This window comes from Gouania willdenowi, chromosome 18, assembly GCF_900634775.1.
Source record: "Gouania willdenowi chromosome 18, fGouWil2.1, whole genome shotgun sequence".
NCBI lineage: Eukaryota > Metazoa > Chordata > Actinopteri > Blenniiformes > Gobiesocidae > Gouania > Gouania willdenowi.
In genome coordinates this window covers 2,120,811-2,140,269 of record NC_041061.1, presented here as the reverse complement: position 1 = coordinate 2,140,269, position 19,459 = coordinate 2,120,811, and the positions used below count along the sequence as shown (strand labels likewise).

At 36.0% G+C, this 19,459-nt stretch overlaps 2 protein-coding genes across 3 annotated transcripts; one reads left to right on the top strand and one right to left on the bottom strand.

Moving 5' to 3' along the window:
- Positions 1-2,703: 2,703 nt before the first annotated feature.
- reeld1 (reeler domain containing 1) lies at positions 2,704-6,414 on the top strand. The gene is made up of 4 exons (XM_028475192.1): positions 2,704-2,914; positions 3,720-3,996; positions 4,078-4,232; positions 4,319-6,414. Exons 1-4 carry the CDS (start codon positions 2,704-2,706, stop codon positions 6,322-6,324), a joined length of 2,649 nt encoding a protein of 882 aa, XP_028330993.1. The 3' UTR covers positions 6,325-6,414.
- Positions 6,415-8,030: 1,616 nt separating this feature from the next.
- Positions 8,031-18,555, bottom strand: slc10a7 (solute carrier family 10 member 7). 2 transcript variants are annotated; one of them, XM_028475094.1, is made up of 11 exons: positions 18,298-18,550; positions 16,523-16,605; positions 16,294-16,430; positions 16,135-16,210; positions 16,020-16,058; positions 14,625-14,660; positions 14,302-14,551; positions 13,702-13,753; positions 12,331-12,404; positions 11,870-12,015; positions 8,031-9,578 (listed from the first exon to the last, which is right to left on the bottom strand). In XM_028475094.1, the coding sequence occupies exons 1-11, from the start codon at positions 18,395-18,397 to the stop codon at positions 9,546-9,548; spliced, it is 1,026 nt and encodes a 341-aa protein (XP_028330895.1). In that variant the 5' UTR covers positions 18,398-18,550; the 3' UTR covers positions 8,031-9,545. The 2 variants fall into 2 exon arrangements, with proteins under 2 accessions (XP_028330895.1, XP_028330896.1); XM_028475095.1 differs by lacking the exons at positions 8,031-9,578; positions 11,870-12,015; positions 12,331-12,404; positions 13,702-13,753 and having other exon boundaries at positions 14,354-14,547; positions 18,298-18,555.
- Positions 18,556-19,459: the final 904 nt, after the last annotated feature.

Genomic DNA, 19,459 nt, shown 5'->3' with positions numbered 1-19,459 from the left:
ATATTCAAATTCACCAGATATAACAAAAGCTCATTAACGCAATTTAGATTTAATATTTAGATTTAACAATTATATTTAAATGTAACATTTAGATTTAATATTTAACATTTAGATTTAACCATGAAAAACATGACCATAAAATACACACAAAATGATTCCAAAAACACACAAAGCCTTTGTTGTTTTTTAATAACTATATATTTAGGGTTTCTACTACTATTTTTACTATTATCTGCATATTTAATTATTTAGCGCTTCTGTTTAATCAGCTTTAACTGTTCTGTTAACCTTAAACGACAGTCACACACACACACACACACACACACACACACACACACACACACACACACACACACACACACACACACACACACACACACACGACTTATTCTGCTTGAGTGAAGATGGATCCTGGAGGGGAGGGGCTCTCAGCTGGTCCCAGCTGGTGCACATCCTGGTCCGTCCAGACGCCGTAGAACCGCCGCACATAGAAAACACACTCACCTCAGCCAGAATTAAGACAACCTGCACATTCACACGGGAACTGTTCAGGATTAGTTCAATGAACACTTCATAATTAAGTAAAATCAACTCCAACCACAACACTTCCAAGACCTGCCCTTATTCTCTTCATTCAGATACCACAGCACACCTTCAGACCTCTGGAGTCCATAATATAAACAGGTGGCCATTGGAAGTTAACGTTTAAGATGGAGAATGTAACGAAACCTTACTTTGTACGCTACCATTATCACATCATGTTTAACCACTAGATGGAGACAAATACAAAGCTACGTGTTCTCGTCAATCTGACAGACGCAAACATGTCACGCTACACGCTAGGGCGTACGCGTACATATCGTTTCAGATAATTAATGACACACGTGGAAAACATCCATCATTAGAATTAGTGCGAGGGAGAGAACAACATTTTGTTTATTTTTTCTCTTGTTTTTTGTGTTTGACTGTATGTTTCGTCATTTTGTGCATTGTTCTCTCATTTTGTTTGATTTGTCATCTTTTTGACTGTGATTGTGGTCATTTTGTGTCTGTTTTTTTCTTGTGTTTGTGTTTTTGTATTTTTGTTGTATTTGTGGGATTTTTTGTATAGTAAGTAGTTTTGTGGTTGTTTTCTGCATCTGTTGTCATTTTGTGTATTGTTCTCTCATCTTTTGTTTTCGGCGTTTGTTGTGTTTTTTGTCATTGTTTTGAGTTTTTTCGTTGCAGTTTTGTATATTCATGTAATTTCATACAGTTATTTTTCTCGCATTTTGTGTTTTTCAGTATTTTTTGTCATCCTTTTGACTGTTTTTGTTGCAGTTTTGTACATTTATGTTATTTTGTATATTGTTGTCTCATGTTGTGTTTTTGTCATTGTTTTGACGTTGTCGTTTTGTGTATTTTTGTTTCATTTGAGAGTTTCTTTGTATATTTCTGTTTTGTATATTTTGATTGTCATTTTGTATATTTTTCTCTCATTTTGTGTGTTTTAGCTGTTGTTTTGTGTATTATAGTCATAGTTGTGCAGTGTTTGTGTGTTTTGGAGTCATATTGAGTGTTTTTGCTGTTACTTGTGTGTATTTTATTGTATTTTTCTGTTATTATTTTGTGTTTTTTGGAATCCTTTTGTGTGTTCTGCCAGCTGTCCACCTTTGGCTTTAACTGAATGCATTTGTTACGAGCTCATTAAGTCTTACTTATCAGTTCATCTTCTACATTATTGTTTAAAAGCCAGTAAATAGTTTGAAATACACACCAGTGAACATAGAAGAGCAGGTCTATGTGCTGTAGATCTACGCTCCTCCCCTCTGAAGGCTGGTGCTTAGTTAAAGCCTGCGTCTCTGTCAAAGCGCTCAGACGAAACACTGATTCTTCACAACATCGAAGAAGAAAAAGAAGAAGCTGCTGATTTCTACATCAAGGTTTGACCATCACTTCCTTTATTCCTTTCATGTTTAGAGGATTTATATCAGATTTTATCTTTGTTTTACTTCTTTTAGAAAAAAATGTGAACAAAATTTTTTTTCTTTACTTTAGTTTTCTTTGATATTTTTGACTTTAGAAGCTTTTGTTTTAGTTCAGATTCATTTTTTCATTCCTGACATTTTTGAGGGGTTTGTATTCAATAAATGTAAAAACTTTAAATATGTTTTATTGGGATTAGAAAACTTAAGCTTTTTTTTAGTCTTAGTTTATTTGAATTTTTCATTTTTAAACAGCTGATGAAATCAAATTAAAAGATAAATGAAAAAAGCACAGTTTTATTATATAAAAAAACCTACATTTAATCAGTGTGTAAAAAAATACAGAAAAATGATCTCAAAATTTAGGAGAGCACATATTTTATTTTGTTTATCAATAATTTCGAATGTATTTCAATGTTTTTGGAAATTTCAGGAAAAATGGAGATGTTTGATAATAGCTTTTTAAAATTTAATTTCCAGTTATTTTAGTTTATTTCCTATTAAATCATGAAATATGTAATAATTTCAATCATTCTTTTTCAGTCTACAATCATAATTTGTTCACAAATAAAATAATTTTCAACAAATTCTCTTTTAATGTACAAAAAATATTTTTTTAAAAATTAGGTATTTTGACATTTTTTCATTTAAAATATTAAAAATATTCCCATATTGTTCTTCACACGTTATTTAATTTCTCTATGAACCTAAAACATGTTTTTTTTTTTTTTTTTTACAGATGACGTTCACCCACCTCTGTTTTGGAGTGGGAGTGGTCTTTCTCACCGTGGCTCCACCTCCAACCTGCTCATTTTCCCGCGGTGCAGGCCCCGCCTCCTGTGGAGACATGACCCCTGGTCACATTCGCGCTCATCCTCAGATGTCTCAGCAAAGCTACGTCACCATCATCACGTCAGCCTCGTCCTACAGGGCGGGACAACTGGTGACGGGTATGGACCCATCCAACCAGTACCCACTCATCACATTTAGTATTTAGAACTGGGGGCCCAGGGGCCACAGAACGCCCTCAGTCTAAACCTGTGTGGCCCCCAAAACAGGGAGGCCTACACAAATGACTCCAAAAAAAACACAAAATGATTGCAGACTTAAAAAACAGGAACAAAACTAAATGACGTAAGTAAACACTAAATGACTCCAGACTTACAAAAAATTAACAAAAATACACAAAACGAATCCAAAGAACACAAAATGACTCCAAACTTACAAAACATGAACAAAAACACACAAAACGACTCCATAATCACACAAAATGACAGAAGTAAAAACAGAAAGACTCCAGGCTTGCAAAACATGAACAAAAATACACAAAAAGACTCTAATACAAGAGAAAATGACCAAATATACAAAACAAAACCAAACTTACTCCAAGAACACATACAATTATTCTAAAATACACACAAAAGGACACCAGAAGCCCACAGACACAGGAAAACACACAAAATAATGACAAAACCGCTTTAGGTGAGGCTATGCAAACCATCCTAACAGAGACTCTGTGCATAAATATACATATTACTTACTTCAAGCACTTCTGCTCAGATTCTGTCCGCTTTCATATGTGATCAAAATAAAGTGGAATCTAATCCTTCCAACTTGATAAAAGGTGCCATAATAATGCAATGACCAGAGTGTTAATCACTTGCACAGATGGTGGTCCTAATGTATTGGCTGATCTGTGGTTCTATCAAAGCTCTGTGGTCTTGGTTTTCCACCCGTTCTCACCTCTGTGCGCAGTAACCATTCGAAGCTCTCGGGACTTCATGGGTTTCCTGCTCCAGGCTCGTGGTGTGAAGGATCCACGCGGTGGAGCCGACGTAAGCTCCAGATTGGGGTTTGGTGGAGAGGAGGAAGTTCTGGTGGGTGGGACGTGGCCCCTCACCCCCTCTGGTGCCCATACCTTGCGCTGCGTGTCAGAGGGCGACAGCGTCACGCACTCCGACAAGCAGCTGAAGAGGAACCTGTCGTTTGTGTGGAGGGCTCCGGATGCACCGATAGGAGACGTACGCTTCTAGTAAGGCACACAGTCTCCAACGCGGTTTAGAAGAGTTGTTTCTATTTAACTCACCTACAAAAAATATTTCCTTTCTTCCAGCATGACAGTGGTCCAGTCCTACTTTGTGTACTGGGCAAACATCCAATCAGCAGTGTTAAAAGATGAAAGTTGGCAAATGTGGAACAAGACCGCACAAACCACAGGAGCCAAGACGACTTTGGTTCAACAGGAAGTTGAACTTCTTGACTTGCCAGGTACGCATTAATCAGCAAGATATAAGAAAGACTGGACCTGCGTAGTTTTACTGGAACCTCACCACATAGGTTTTGTTTTCTTACAGGAAGTAGAGTGTATCTATTGTCGAACTATTCAGAAAACAAGACAACCAGGCCAACCATTCCAAGACTTGACACAAACAGGATTACGGGATCGAAGTTCTACAACTCCTCAAACACGGGAACAGAAGTTACTCAAGTTGGCTTTAAGGCCAAGAGATTAAGAACCACAACACCTTTTGATAATAAAACCATAGGAATTGTGTTGGGCATGACTGCAGAAGCGAACACCACAGCTTTGACTGGTAGCAGAAGCACAAAGAGACCTCGTCCTGCGACATCTAAAAACCAACAGGCCAATGATGCCACAGGCTCTGTCTCACCCAGTCCTGGTTCTCTGAAGTTGTCAACCCAGTCAATCAATCGGAAAGTCTTAAGCACAGCAAGGGGGGGCTCAAGAAAACCTGAACCAGAAAACTTGTGGCAGGATTTGGTAGTAAGCAGACATCCCCTGACAGGTTCTGAAATATTTGCATCAAAGAGTTCAAGAAGACCACTTCAGGATCTCAGAATATCTACAGAATCTTATGAGATGACTCGTTCAGATTTCCAAACAAGTGCAAAGAAAGAGAAAGGAATGACCATGTCTACCCAAACAATGCAAACTTCTACATTCCCTTTACTCTTCCAATCTAAAGCAGACACAACTCCACCCGGATTATATGAGAAAACTTCATCCAAGCCCATAACGGGGTTCAAAACATCATCTCCAAACACAAGTCCATCCTCTAACACATTTTTCTCCTATACTGCCATATATCCTCTGACACCACAGTATAAAAGCACATCGTATGGATCTAAAAGTACTCAAAAACAAACCACCCTTCCCAAACCCTCAGTCCGAGTTCATTCAGAACCCAACCCGTCTCAAACTCAGGATCAGTCCAAAACTCAAGTATCACCCCAGGCACAGAACACTCAACCTCAGACATTTAACCCTCTAATCCTTACTTCGCCATTGGGCTGGAACTGGAAACCAGATGATGGTAAAGAAGACCTGAAGTCTCAAACGTGGTTAAATCCCCCAAGCCCAGAATTGGCTTCGGTCCCTCCAGATGCTCCTCTATCCACTCCACCTTCCGTCTTCTCTTCCCCTGATTTCTTACCCACCTTTGCTCCCCATCCTCCTCATTCTACCAGTTATCCAAATCCCTCAGGAGGTCCACCTATGGGAACCACACACCCATTGGTAAGGGAACCACCCATGAAAACTGAGCAGAGCAGAGCTTTAACATCAACTCAACCTTCATCTGATTCTTCCTCACCTTCCATAAATCCACCAACAGCTACCTGGTCTTCAACATTCCCACTTCTCTTCAAACACTCTTCGTCTGTCACAAGTTCAACCTTCTCTTCACCCTCTTTCAATTCGCCGACCACTTCAACAAAAGTTCCTTCAACTTCTGAGGACAAATCTGTACCCCCTTTGTCATCGCTCCAGTCCAAGTCCCCTCACCCAAGTCCTTCTCCAGCTCTGCACCGCTCTCCATCTATTCTCGTCATGTCTTCTTTGGCTCCCGTGGACTCACACAAACTCACTGTGCAACAGAAGCTGCTTGTCTACAAACATTTGGATCCTGAGCTGAACCTCGGCTTGACCACACAGAGAACGGTCGCTCGCCAAAACCTCAAACCTCACCAAGAACGCAAGCTGAACCTTGGTCGTGAGTTTAAGCCCAACCTTCCCAAACCTCCCTCCAGGACTCCAGACCAAAAGGTGAAATACCCGGACATCGTCCCGCGACACAGTGACTGGGAGCTGGGCATGCTGTTGGGGTGCTCAGCGGGCCTGGGTATGGTGCTGGTGGTAGGTGTGAGATACATGTACCGCAAGGTGTGCGGCAAACGAACCGAGGTGACGCTGAAGGACAGGGAGAGGGAATATAACAGAGGAGAGAGAGGCTTGATCCACGTCCAGGAGTGTGGGGATCTGGTCCGAGTGCGAAAAATCAGAGAGAACAGTTTTGTGCTTCTGGCGGAGTACGATTTACTTCCTACGCATGGAGACTGAAGACAAGGACATCTACATTAATATTTATAGTCGTTTGTTTAGTGTTAGATTGAAACATCTTAAATTGTGACTTAAGGGCAAAAAGTTCAGCTCTGTGAATTTAACTAAACTTGCTCTAGTTTTTTTCTCACTTCCATGTTGTTGTTGATGAGATCTTTGGATATACAGTACTTCCTAATTAAACGTTGTTCATCCTGTATTCAGTTCGAACAAACCCTATTCCCAGTTCTGCAGAGGAATTCCCAGCTCCTAAAATCACTCCGACTCAATGGTTTTTTATTGTTGGCTAGAGTTTAAAGTTATATTTTTACACTCGTCCATTAAAGACAGAGACGAGCCATCTGTGCAGAAACGTTGGGTCAAGGTAGTTAAAGTGCTGCCAGTTCCCTCCCATCAACACTAATTAATGCTGATCAGCCAGAACATTATGACCACTCATAGTGTAACTACCCTAGGTGACAAACAATACACAGCACGACACACAGCACAATAGACAACATGACTTTAAAAGCCCACAGACAACAAATACACAAAAAGACAATAAAAATAAACTAAACAAAAATGACTCCAAAAGCACATAGAAGGAATAGAAAAACATGCAACATACAAAAAACAAAGACATACACAACAACAAAAATACATAACACAACTCCAAAAGCACACAGAAAGCCAGAAAATGAAAGGAAAAAATAACACTAATGAATAAAATACAAAAACACATAAAAACAAAATTACACAAAAAACCACTTGACAAAAAACAAAACAAAACAATAAAAATACACAAAAAGACAGAAAATGGCAATAAAAATAAACAAAACAAAAATGACTGCAAAAGCACACAAAAGGAATACAAAAATAAAATTACACACAAAAAAACACACACACACAAGACCAATGACATACAAAACAAAAGGTAAAAAACAAAACAAAAAACATTACTCCAAAAGCCCACAGACAACAAAAATCCACAAAAAATATGGAAAATTACAAAAAAGTAACAAAACAAAAATGACTCAAAAACGAAATAAAAGGACTACAAAAATATGCAACAAAACCACACAATATTACACAAAAAACCACTAGACACAAATTACAAAACAATGACAAACAACAAAAATTCAAAACTCAATCCAAAGACACACAAAACTACCAAAAAGTCACAGAACAGCAACGACCCAAAACATCTTCAAAGTTCTGTTATTCCTGAAAAGAAGCAAACAAATGTAGGGTGCACAGACTTTCAGAGAGAGTTCTAAAATAAGTTTCAGAAATGTTTTTCACTGCAATTCTCACCTTTGAATAAACGTAAAAACTGTTTTTGTTTGTAGTTTACAGTAAATTGTCATTCTCGCTTGTTTTTATTTTACAGAACCTTTATTTTACATTTCATTTCTTTAAAAAAACAAAAAATTCCTGCATTGTATAATAAACAAGCCTTTTCTTGTTAAATTTCCAAGTGATCTTTATTAACCGTGTAAAACAACCAATCCCAAAGGTGCTTCCAGAAGCAGGTTTCCTTAAGTGCTTTAAGCCCCAAGTATAAAAATAAAGGCTTTTAAACAAGGTCCTGAAGTTTTTACGCCTCATGTTTGATTTAGTGTAACTGCGCAGCAGCAAAGGTGTGGAAAATATAGCTGCTTTTTATCAGATTTTCATAGATTAAAGGTGTTTTCTTAAAATGTGTGCTTAAAGACTTGCAGAGCGGAGAAGGAAAAAAGGCTTTAATAATATAAATATATCATATGAATAATAATAAAACACTTTCTTGTTGGCAAAAACTTACTCACACGTAACACGGAGTATCGTCTGCATATAGAGTGAGTTTTAAACCCTAATTTTCCCTAAAATCGGTTTTGTTTTTACATCGTTTTGCATTTCTTCTTAAAAAGTCCCTAATTGAACTCTCCTCTGTACAAAATAATTAGAACTGAATTTTAATTTACATAAACTCTCATCGAGTTGATTTAAAATAACAAAAGGCCATGTTTCTGTCACTGTGCTGCATCAAATAAGCTCCATCAGATGTTTTATTAAACTGTGCTTAAAGACTCGCAGACTTGAATAATATAAATATATCATATGAATAATAATAAAATACTTTCTTTTTGGGGAAAGTTTCACACAGTACTCACACGTAACACAGAGAATCATCTGCGTAGTGTGAGTTTTAGACCCTAATTTCCCGAAAATCTGTTTAGTTTTACATTTATGGACCTTTTTTTGCATTTCTTCTCAAAAAGTCCCTAAATGAACATTACTCTGTAACAAAACAATAAGAACTAAACTTTAATTTATGTAACACATTCCCCTCGAGTTGATTTAAAGTAACAAAAGGCCATGTTACCATGCTGCATCAATTAAGCTTCATCAGGTGTTTTTTTTCTTAAAACTGGGTACTTAAAGACTTGCAGAGTGGAGAAGGAAAAAAAGGTTTTAATAATATAAATATATCATATGAATAATAATAAAACACTTTCCTGTTGGAGAAAACTTCACATAGTACTGACGCGTAACACAGTATCATCTGCGTATAGTGAGTTTTAGACCCTAATTCCCCCTAAAATCTGTTCATTTTTAACATTTATGGGCTGTTCTTAAAGACTTGCAGAGTGGAGAAGGAAAAAAGGAATTAAGAATATAAATATAGAATATGAATAATAATAATAAAACACTTTGCTGATGGAAAAAACATCAGAGTCCTCACATGTAACAGAGATTATCATCTGCATATTGAGTGAGTTTTAGACCATAATTTTCCATAACATCTGTTTTGTTTCTAAATTTTTTTGCATTTCTTCTCAAAAAGTCCCTAAATGAACATTCCTTTGTACAAAATAATATTAACTAATCTTTAATTTGCGTAACAGAGTCCCCAAGAGTTGATTTACAGTAACAAAAGGCCATGTTTCCATCACCGTGCTGCATCAATTAAGTCCCATAATTGAACATTAGTCACATAAATACGTAACAACCCAACCCCCCAGGTCACAGTAACAGCTCGCAGAAAGATAATGAAGTGAATTAATGGTCCCAGTAATAAGATGCCCGACATTGCACCTCCGACTTCATGTAAAAAAATAAACATCCTCTGAAATACAAAAGATGGAAGTAGAAAATGTGTTGTGAGGTCTGTCGTTTGGTCAAAATAAGGCACGTCCGACCACCGTATCCTCCTGACGGCGTCTGTTAGAGTCACAGCTTGGTGCGGGAGTCGATCCCCGTCAGACGGACTGCACGGCCACGAGCCTGAGCTCCTGTTTAAAGGAAAACACATGGTTACAGAAAGCAGCGACGACCCAAGAGACACTGCAACCAAATATGACCATGCAGGATTAACTGCACTTCATTGATGTTCAATGTCCTGGACGACTGCTGTCTTGCAGGCTTTTCCTTTAGTCTAAATTAGTTTTTTTTAGTCTCAGAAATGACTACATAAAGCCTCTTGTTATTAAATTAATAATATTACTTTCAAACAAAATCCAACTCGCTAAATTTCACAGATCCAAAAATATACAGTAACTTTTAAAAGGGTTTTATTATCAAATGCTGGCATTTTCTACATTTTCTATATCATAGATATGACAAGAACTAAATTTAAACAAAAAAGAGAGAATTATACTCTACTATTTTTTTTCAAATACAATAAAACACATTAAAACTCAATCAAAATAATTGAAAGTTATTATTTTGAATTATAAGTTTATAATTAAAAATGATTACATTTAGTTGATTAAATCATAATTTTATTAACTAAAAGAATATATTATTTTAGTTAATAAATAAATATAAAACTACATCAATCACATTAGTTAACAGTTAAACTACATTAAAATATATAACTAATTTATTAAAAGATTAAAACTACAATTCTTTTTAACAAAAAGTACAAACCATTTAAAATACAATGAAAAATATGATAAAACTCATAAAAACACAAAAAACAATGTAAAATGTATTTAAACTAAATTAAAGTGCATTATCTGTTACAATAAAAATACAAATACAATGAAACAAATCAAAAATAATTAACACTTAATAAAACATTAACCAAAAGAAAAAAGATCACATTTATTTTATTGTAGTTTTAATGTGATTAATGTAGTTTTAAACTAAATAAAACCACAATTAAATTACATTAAAACATAGAAATGTATTTAATAGATAACAATGTAAGTAATAGAGTAAGATTAAAACTACAATTATTTTTAAAGAAAAGGGTGAAAATACATGAAAATACACAAAAAACACACTAAAACGAAATAAAAACACACAGAAAACCACATGAAAAATTAATTAAAATTACTCAGGTGTATATATACTTATACTTATATATACTTTTGCTACTGCTTGCTAAATTGATTTTTAAGAGGTTTTTGAGCCGTCCAGGACATTAAAAGTGAAATTATTCTAATTACATCCATTCTGAGGAACTGAAAACCCAACACCAGTGAAACCAGTAAATTAAAGCAGATCCGTTTTCAGACAGCAGACGGCGCTGTTTCAAGATTACGTCATTCTTGTTTCGTAAATAGATCGTAGCTATTTAGAGGAAAAGATCTCATGTTGTGTGATTGGTACCAAACGTAAACCTTCCCCAGGGACACAGATCTGTGATTGAAATGAGTAAATAAATGTTAGCGTGTGAACGTAACATTGGGTCAATTAAACACATTTTTGCTTCTTTTTTTTTTTTAAACCTTTTTCTGCAACTAAACCAAACTTGCCATATTTTAACCTGTTTTCATCACTTCTTTGCCATATTTTTGCTCCCTTTAATGCATTTTTGCTACATTTCTCCCATTTCTGACACTTCTGCACATTTTTTTCCACCAGCAAGACATGATCAGCACTTATAAACCCTTTCCACCACTTTTCCACCTAATGTCACATATGTTGACACATTGTCACTTTTAACCTCTTTTCACCTAATTTCATGCTTATTTTTTGCCAATTTAACCACATTGACCATTTGTCATGTCCATTATTTGTCAGATTAAAATAATTGTTCCAATATTGACACTTTGAACCCTCTTTAACACTTTTTATGTCTGTTTTTTGGTCACTAATTTGCAACTTCTAACCAATTTCTGTGGTTTTTAAGATCCCATTTCTCCACCTTTTTCATAATTTTTGTCACTTTATTTCTGATTAAAACAAGGATTTCCATCTTTAAGATGAATATATTAATAATAAACGTCCATAGATAACAGTGGATATTATTCAGATGAATAAATAAATGTGGTTATCACAGATTCATAGAACAATGGACCATCATTTTGCTGATTTTATGGTGAAGGTATTTTTACGCACACATAAGCAGGTTAAAGTACATGTAGAACACTGTCTGTGTCCCTGTGAGGCTTCGTTTGGTTCATCGTTGTTTTGTTGGTTGAGTCGTCGGTCGTTTACTCACTCAGCGCGTACATACGTGTGTACGTACGTGTCGGTAACGCCGCCCTACCTCAACAACAGACTGGACTGAGGAACAAGAGGCAGGTTATTCATCGGTAGTCGCGTTAGCGTTAGCCCGTTAGCGATGGTCTACCTTCTGCCGGCTGGTCATCCAGGAGCGGATGGTCGGCACCAGGACGGAGCCCAACAGGATCTGAGCCGGATGGTAAATGAGCAGAGGAACGGAGATCAGAGAGAGGTGCTCATAGCCCTCAAACACGATCTTCAACATCGGTATACCTACAAACAAAACAAATAATCAACATAAGAATACCTGAAAAACAAACAAAGTTTTTGTTTGTCTGTATTATCATGAAAACAGTTTTTTTCCCCTTTGCATATAAAAGCATATTTAAAATGTTTTCTAATGAATAAACGAAATAAATAAATAAATTTCTATTATATAGAATTAAGTTTGATCTAATTATTAAAGTTTACTTTTGGAAAGTTTTTTTTTTTTAGCTTTTTATCCTTTGAAATGGTTTCCATTAATTACAGTTCTCTGGACTTTCATAATAAAATGCAAAGAAATAAAATGAACTAAAGTAAACGTACCAAGGGTGAGAGATTTGTGTGTGGAGCAGAAGATGATGGCCACGGTGTCTGCAGGACTGAAACCTGAGAGAGATCTGCAGAGATATCACACCTTCATCATCATCATCATCATCAATAATATCTACGCCATCATCTTCATCATCCCCACTAATTACAGAACTCTCTCCTGGTCACTTCTGGTCAGACTGCCCTAAGCAGGCCAGATACCACAGCACACTGACAGTATTCACCAAGGTCTCTGTCTGAGGAGGTTCTGCTATGTTATGACTACCAGAGATGTCCAGAAAAAAAAAACTAGTAGGCTTAAAAAAAAAAAAAAAAACTATTAGAAGGTGAGTTGTCGCCGCTGTGCGCCAATGACGCACGACACCTGTGGGTGTGTGTGTGTGTGGGGGGGGAATCTGGTATCCATGGTAATGATGATAAAGAATTGAGCATCATTATCAGTTTACCTCTTTCCAGTGTAAAATGTACCAACTTATAGTATAGCAGTAGTATGGGTGTTTGGTCTGTTAGTAGTCCTCTGTAGAATACTGTCTGGTGCTGGAACATATCTGCATGATTAACATCATTTATGTGTGGTTTGCTTGTAGTTGGTTTTGGTCATATATTTAGTTGTGTCAATGCACATTTATATATATATATATATATAACACAAGCACATTATTATTAATAATATAGCTTACATATACCCTTACAATTGTGATTTTCATAACCCAATACCCTGAACACAGGACTTTTAATTCATGATTCATGATGATATGATTATGAATGTTTAAAAAAAAAATATATATATATTCAATTCCATAGAGAAGAATTGAAAACCTCAAATTTGGTCTGTGAATTATTCTTACTACCGACTCTTTTCTTTGTTGAATCTTTCCTAAAGATAATGTTTATTTAATTTAATTGAATTCAGTAATGTTGTGAATGTTAACATTTATTATATTATTGGGGAAATCTTTAGAAAAAATGATTGTTTTCTTTCAGTTGCAGTGCCAGATATTTGTTTGAACCAGCAGAGGGCGCTGGTAACCCAGTGTTAGGTTATGATGCAACTTTTCTGCACAGTGAAGAAGAGATGCTATGCTAGCAGACAGAGCTAATAGAGGGGGTACGGGTACAGAATCATTTATGAACATGTTTAAGAGTAGAAGGAAACTCTCAGAAAGAGAGTAGTAGGTGATTACGCCCGCCGCCTACGCTTCTGCACATCCCTAGACTATCGCCATCAGCAACATACATAACACTGAACAGCATCATCACCACCATCATTATTATCATCTTCACTAATCTTATCACCACCATTACAATCGTCATCAGCATCATGTTCATGCCACCACTACCATCATCATCATCACTGAGCCTCACCTGGTGGAGATGGTGAAGGTCAGGAGCATGAAGCTGATCTGGATGGAGAAAACTGAAAAGGAAGAAGAACAGATTTACCATCAGAACACCTTCATTCTCTATTAATAGTTTTTACACGCAAACGTCTCAAAAGTAAACGGACGGTCCTTTACGGGACAGGAGACATCGAGGAATTAGATTTAGATTCCCCCCCCCCCCACCTCCGAAACAGACTGTGTGATCATTTCCTCCACATATTCTAAGGTTTTTTTCTGACAGTTGGTGCAGCAGATGTTTCATATTCCTTCCAAATGTAAAAAAAAAGAACTGCGTAAAAAAGAAAGAACGATGTAAAAAAAGGAAGAACCATGAAATAAAAGTGATAACTGTGTAAAAAAAAAACTGTAAAAAAAAAACTGTGTTCAAAAAGAAATAACTGTAAAAAAAGAACTGTGCAAAAAAAATAAATGTGTAAAAAAGAATAACAATAAAAAAATAACTGTGTAAATAAAGAAGAACCGTAAAGACTAAAGAACTATGTTGATAATGGAGGTGCGTTCTGACTGGTTTGGTGGACCGTCCGTTTCCTTCTGTGACTAAACTACACTTCCTCAGACTGACTGATGAGGGCGACCATGAGCAGGCTGGTGGGGTCCAGCTCGATGTCGGGGTTGCTGAAGGTGTCACAGAAGGTGGTGTAGATGATGGCGAGGAGCACCAAGCTACTGACGGTGCCGAACGGAGGTTTCTGACGCTCCAGGAAGTCCCTGAAGAAGCCCCGACACACCTGACCCCCGACCAGAGGAAGCACCACCGTCACAAAGAGCTGAGAGAAGATGGACGAGAAAGGAACGGAGGAGGAGGAGCCTAGCTGAGGAGGGAGGACGGGAGGTCAGAGTGTGTGTGTGTGTGTGTGTGTGTGTGTGTGTGTGCGTGTGACTTACAAACAGCAGCAGGAGAACAGGAGTCACTACGATTCCCTATAGAAGCACAAATCACAGAAAGTTACATTTTAAAAGCGTTTTCTGTTCATTGATAAGAGTTTAGATCAGTTACAGTTTGACATTGTGTGGTGTTTTAATTTGAAAAATAAAAATTTTAAAAAATTACAAGAATATTATTTTTATTTTTGTTTAATTACTTAATTGACTATTTAACTATTACATTTTTATACCACATTTTTTTAACCAAGATTTATACTTAAAAAAGTAAAAGTATAGAATACAGTTGTTTGAGATTGTGGTGTTTTAATTTGAAGAAGAATAATTATAAAAATTACAAAAATATTATTTTGTATTGACTAATTATTTAATTAACTATTTAATTATTAAATTTAATATTTTTTAGATTATTTAGATTCTAGGAAGTAAAAGTATAGAATAAAGTTGCTTGAGATTGTTTGTGGTGTTTTCATTTGAAAAAAAATACAAAATATTATTTTATTTTCTAATTAACCATTTAATTTTTATACAGTATTTATTTTTTACTAGGTTTGTGTTTGACAAAGTGACAATAAACAATACAGTAGCTTGAGATAGTGTGTGGTGTTTCAATTTGAAAAAGAAATGTATTTATTTTTAATTACAAAAATATAATTAGAACTTTTATTATTGTTTATTTATTTAATCAATTATTTAATTATTCATTTTTTATACTGTAACTGGTTTGAGATTAAAATTGTATTTAAAAAAATAATAAACAAGAATACAATTTAGATTTTTACAAAAATTTCATTAACTATTTAATTTTTATAGTATAATTTTTTTCTAACGAGATTTATATTTGATTAAGTGAAAGTATAGAATACAGGTGCTCTAGATTGTGTTTTAATTTGAAAACATTACAAAAATATTATTTTAATTTTTATTATTATTATTTAATTAATTCATTTCATACAGAATTTTTTAAACTAGATTTATATTTGAAGAAGTGAAAGTATATAATACAGTTGTTTGAGATTGTTTGTGGTGTTTTAATTTGAAAAAGAATATTAATTACAAAATTATAACTTTCATTTCTATCATTATTTTATTAATTATTTCATTTTATTTCTATACAATTTTTTTTAACTAGATTTATATTTCAGTAAGTGAAAGAATACAGATGCTTGAGACTGTGTGTAGCGTTTTAATTTGAAAAACTGCAATAATATGATTTTTATCATTGTTTAATTAACTATTGAATTTTTATACTTTTATCATATATGATAATCTAAAAAACTACAAAAATATCATTTTAATTATTTTATTTTTTAATCAATTACTAAATATTTCAGGCGACCTCACATGGGGTCACGACCCCAAGGTTGAAAACCACTAGTTTAGAGTTTAACAACTTACCAGGAAGCTTCCAAACGCTGAATTAAAGATGGCCGCCGCCTGAAAACACACAGGTCAAAAATGAATGAAGCGTAATATCTGTGTGTGTGTGTGCGTGTGCGTGCGTGTGTGTTACCTCGTTGCCGCCCACAGCCTTAGTGAGAATAACAGCCGACGACACCGGTGGGGGCATACAGCTCACCGTCTGTAACCTAGGCAACCAATTATCACCATTAAACCTTTATATCTAACCATGGAAATCAAAGAGAGGTGAGGGGGCGGGGCTTGGACGTACCCTTTGAGCAGCCATTGGTCGATGGCTGTGAGTGACAGCAGCCTCAGCAGCAGCCACACGCAGAGCGGGAAAAAAACCAGAGTGAACGTCTGAACCAGCAGGTGGAGACGGACGTGGAGGAGGGCGCCCGTCAGCTCCTGACACACACACACACACACACACACACACACACTGTCAGTGAACACATCGCTCCGTGCTGCGTTCAGGAACACTGTTTTTTTTTCCTCACCTCTGTTTTTAGCGATAAGCCGCTGTTAAAGAAGATCAGAGCGACGGCAAAGTACGTGATGGTGAACTCTGGCTTCAACGGACCTGTCACACAGAGATGATGTCATCACTCACTCACGCATTTCGGTTTCAAATTTTTACCAACTGTTCTGGGACTATTCACCAGGCACACTGTAGAGTTATAGTTTGATCAGATGAATACTTTTTGAGATATGAACAGTTTAGTAACGCGGGGATTTGTCGATTTTTACAATTCTCGCAAGAAAAATGTGAAAATTGCACAATTTGCAGGTATTTTCATCTTCCAATATCTCAGGAACTACATCACATAGGAAACTGTAAGGTGGTATAGTAATACAGCTCCACCTACTCTCTCAGAATATAGAAAAAGATCTGCTCTACATCCTATCTGGTGGACATGACAGCTCCTCAAAATTGGAAAAAAGTTTGTAAGGGTTCATGGGTGACATCTGGAAAAAGACCATTTTCATTGGTCCATAACTGAATGTGGGAATGTATAAACAAATCTGATATGTTTTAAGTTATAGTATTAATGTTACTCTTTCTTGGAATATAAAACTATCTTTCTTCATGTAACTTTTTCATTTTTTTAAATTTTGAACCCCAACTTTGGGTTATTTCACCACTCGAAAAATTCTGAACATTCCTTGAAATGACATGGAATGACCCTGCGGTAACCATGGCAACCGCTCACATTAAAAACAACTCCAACGTTTACATTTAAAACACATAATGCACAAAAGGATTAAAAACAATACAAAACAAGGGGGAAAAAAGACTAAATATATAAAGTAAATAGTTATTCTGGTATAGAAATTCAACATAAAAGTTAAGGTTGTGTTTTTTATGTTTAAATGTCTTTCTAAATTCAGTTTCTTTGTTGCCTTATTTACATTTTGTGTTTTTTTTTTTTTTTCATGTTTACAGTTTGTGTTTAAACGATGATCATTTTGTCGGTTGTGTAGCCAATGTTTTGTGTTTCGAGCTAAACAAAAAAATATGACTTCCATTGTTGTTAAATTGATGCTTTTGTGGTTTGTTGTGGAGTTGTGTAAGTGTGTACTTAGTGTTTATTTCCTGTGTAAGTTTTTGTTTAGTTGTTGTTTTTTGTGTGTTTTTAAATTATTTGTATGGGCTACACATACAGTTGCTTTTCATTAATTATTAATCCTGTGTATTTTTTACTTTTGCTCATTTAATTTTATGTTTGTTGACAGATCAACGCTCGTGCCCGTGGGCACGGGAACGAGCACGATCTAATATTTACACTCCTGTTGAATGCAACGTGTCACTGCGATGCCAGACGTGGCTACACACAGAGGAGCACTGTTTCACCTAACGCAGCGGAAGTCCGTTTAAAAATCATTGAATTTAAGAAATTTTCATTTAAAGATGCTTTCTATAATTGTCTCTGAAAATTCGATTAAATGAACAGAAAATTTAGAAAATAGCTTATATATTTGAATTAGTACTTGTACATAAATAACACGATCAAGTGTATGTTTCATAGTCCAAATTTATTAAGACGTTTGTCATTTACAACCAGAAAATTTAGTGTTTTAGTAAAACAACATTTAGCCGGATTCTAAAGTTAATGTTATTTAATATTTTTGGTGTTAAAACGTGTATTTCAAAGACTTTGTGTGGTTATAAATGACGGATTTAAAAAAAAAAAAAAAAAAAAACGCATGAAATTTGCCTGGAGTCTGGCTCGCAGTTGCCCGCGGAGGGATGCTCTCAGTGACGGGCACTCACCTCCTTTCACGCCGAAGCTCGGATGCACTTTGGCGGACAGGATGACCAGCACGATGCCGATGATGAACCACTCCTTCCGTACCCGGGCCTGGAGGCCCATGGCTCGGTTAGGGGATCGGCGGGTCCTCCTTTCCCTCCCTGCCGGCCCCGCTGTCACCCGCGGCGGACTGAACGTCTATGGCCCCCCGGTGTTTCTGTCACTGACCACAGCGTCACACACGGAACAGGAACCGGAGACTCTTCTTCTTCTAATGGATTTTTCTGGTAGTTTGTACACTTCATGGTTGCATTACCGCCACCTTACGTAATGTTTTATTTCCTCTTTGCTCTGTGATTGACGCTTTCATTACCTATAGAAGAGGTTCTCAACCTTGGGATCAGGATCCCATCTGGGGTCGCAAGACACTCTCCAGATGTCTTCAAGAAACTACAAATATTTTTTCAACAATTTGAGCCCATTTTTGCTTGTTTTTCTGCAACTAAACCAAACTTGCCATATTTTACCCTATTTTCATAACCTTTTCTTGCCATATTTTTGCGCCTCTTAAAGCATTTTTTGCTACATTACTCCTATTTCTTCATCACATTTCAATGCCTTCCACTTTCAAGACATTTTCAGCACTTATAAAGCCTTTCCACCACTATTCCACCTAATGTCACATATGTTGACCGATTATTGTAATTTTTAACCTCTTTTCACCATATTTCATGCTTTCTTTTGTCAATTTAACCACATTCACCATTTGTCATGTCCATTATTTGTCAGCTTAAAATAATTGTTCCAATATTGACACTTTGAACCCTTTTTACCAGTTTTTCTGTCCGTTTTTGTCCACTCTGATTTGCAACTTTTAACCAATTTCTGTGGTTTTTAAAACCCCATTTCACCACCTTTTTCACAATTTTGGTCACTTTTAACCCGTTTTATGTCCGAATAAAACAAGAGTTTACATATTTAAGATGACTATATACTATGGCCCAAATAATAATAAATTTCCTGGATATTATTCAGATGAATAAATAAATGTGGTTATCACAGATTCATAGAACAATAAACCATCATTTTACTGACTTTATGGATGGGCCCCAAAAATCTCTCCCCTTTATTCCCCCTTACAGATGGTCCTGTCTCCACATGACTGTTCTTCAATGTTCATGTCTG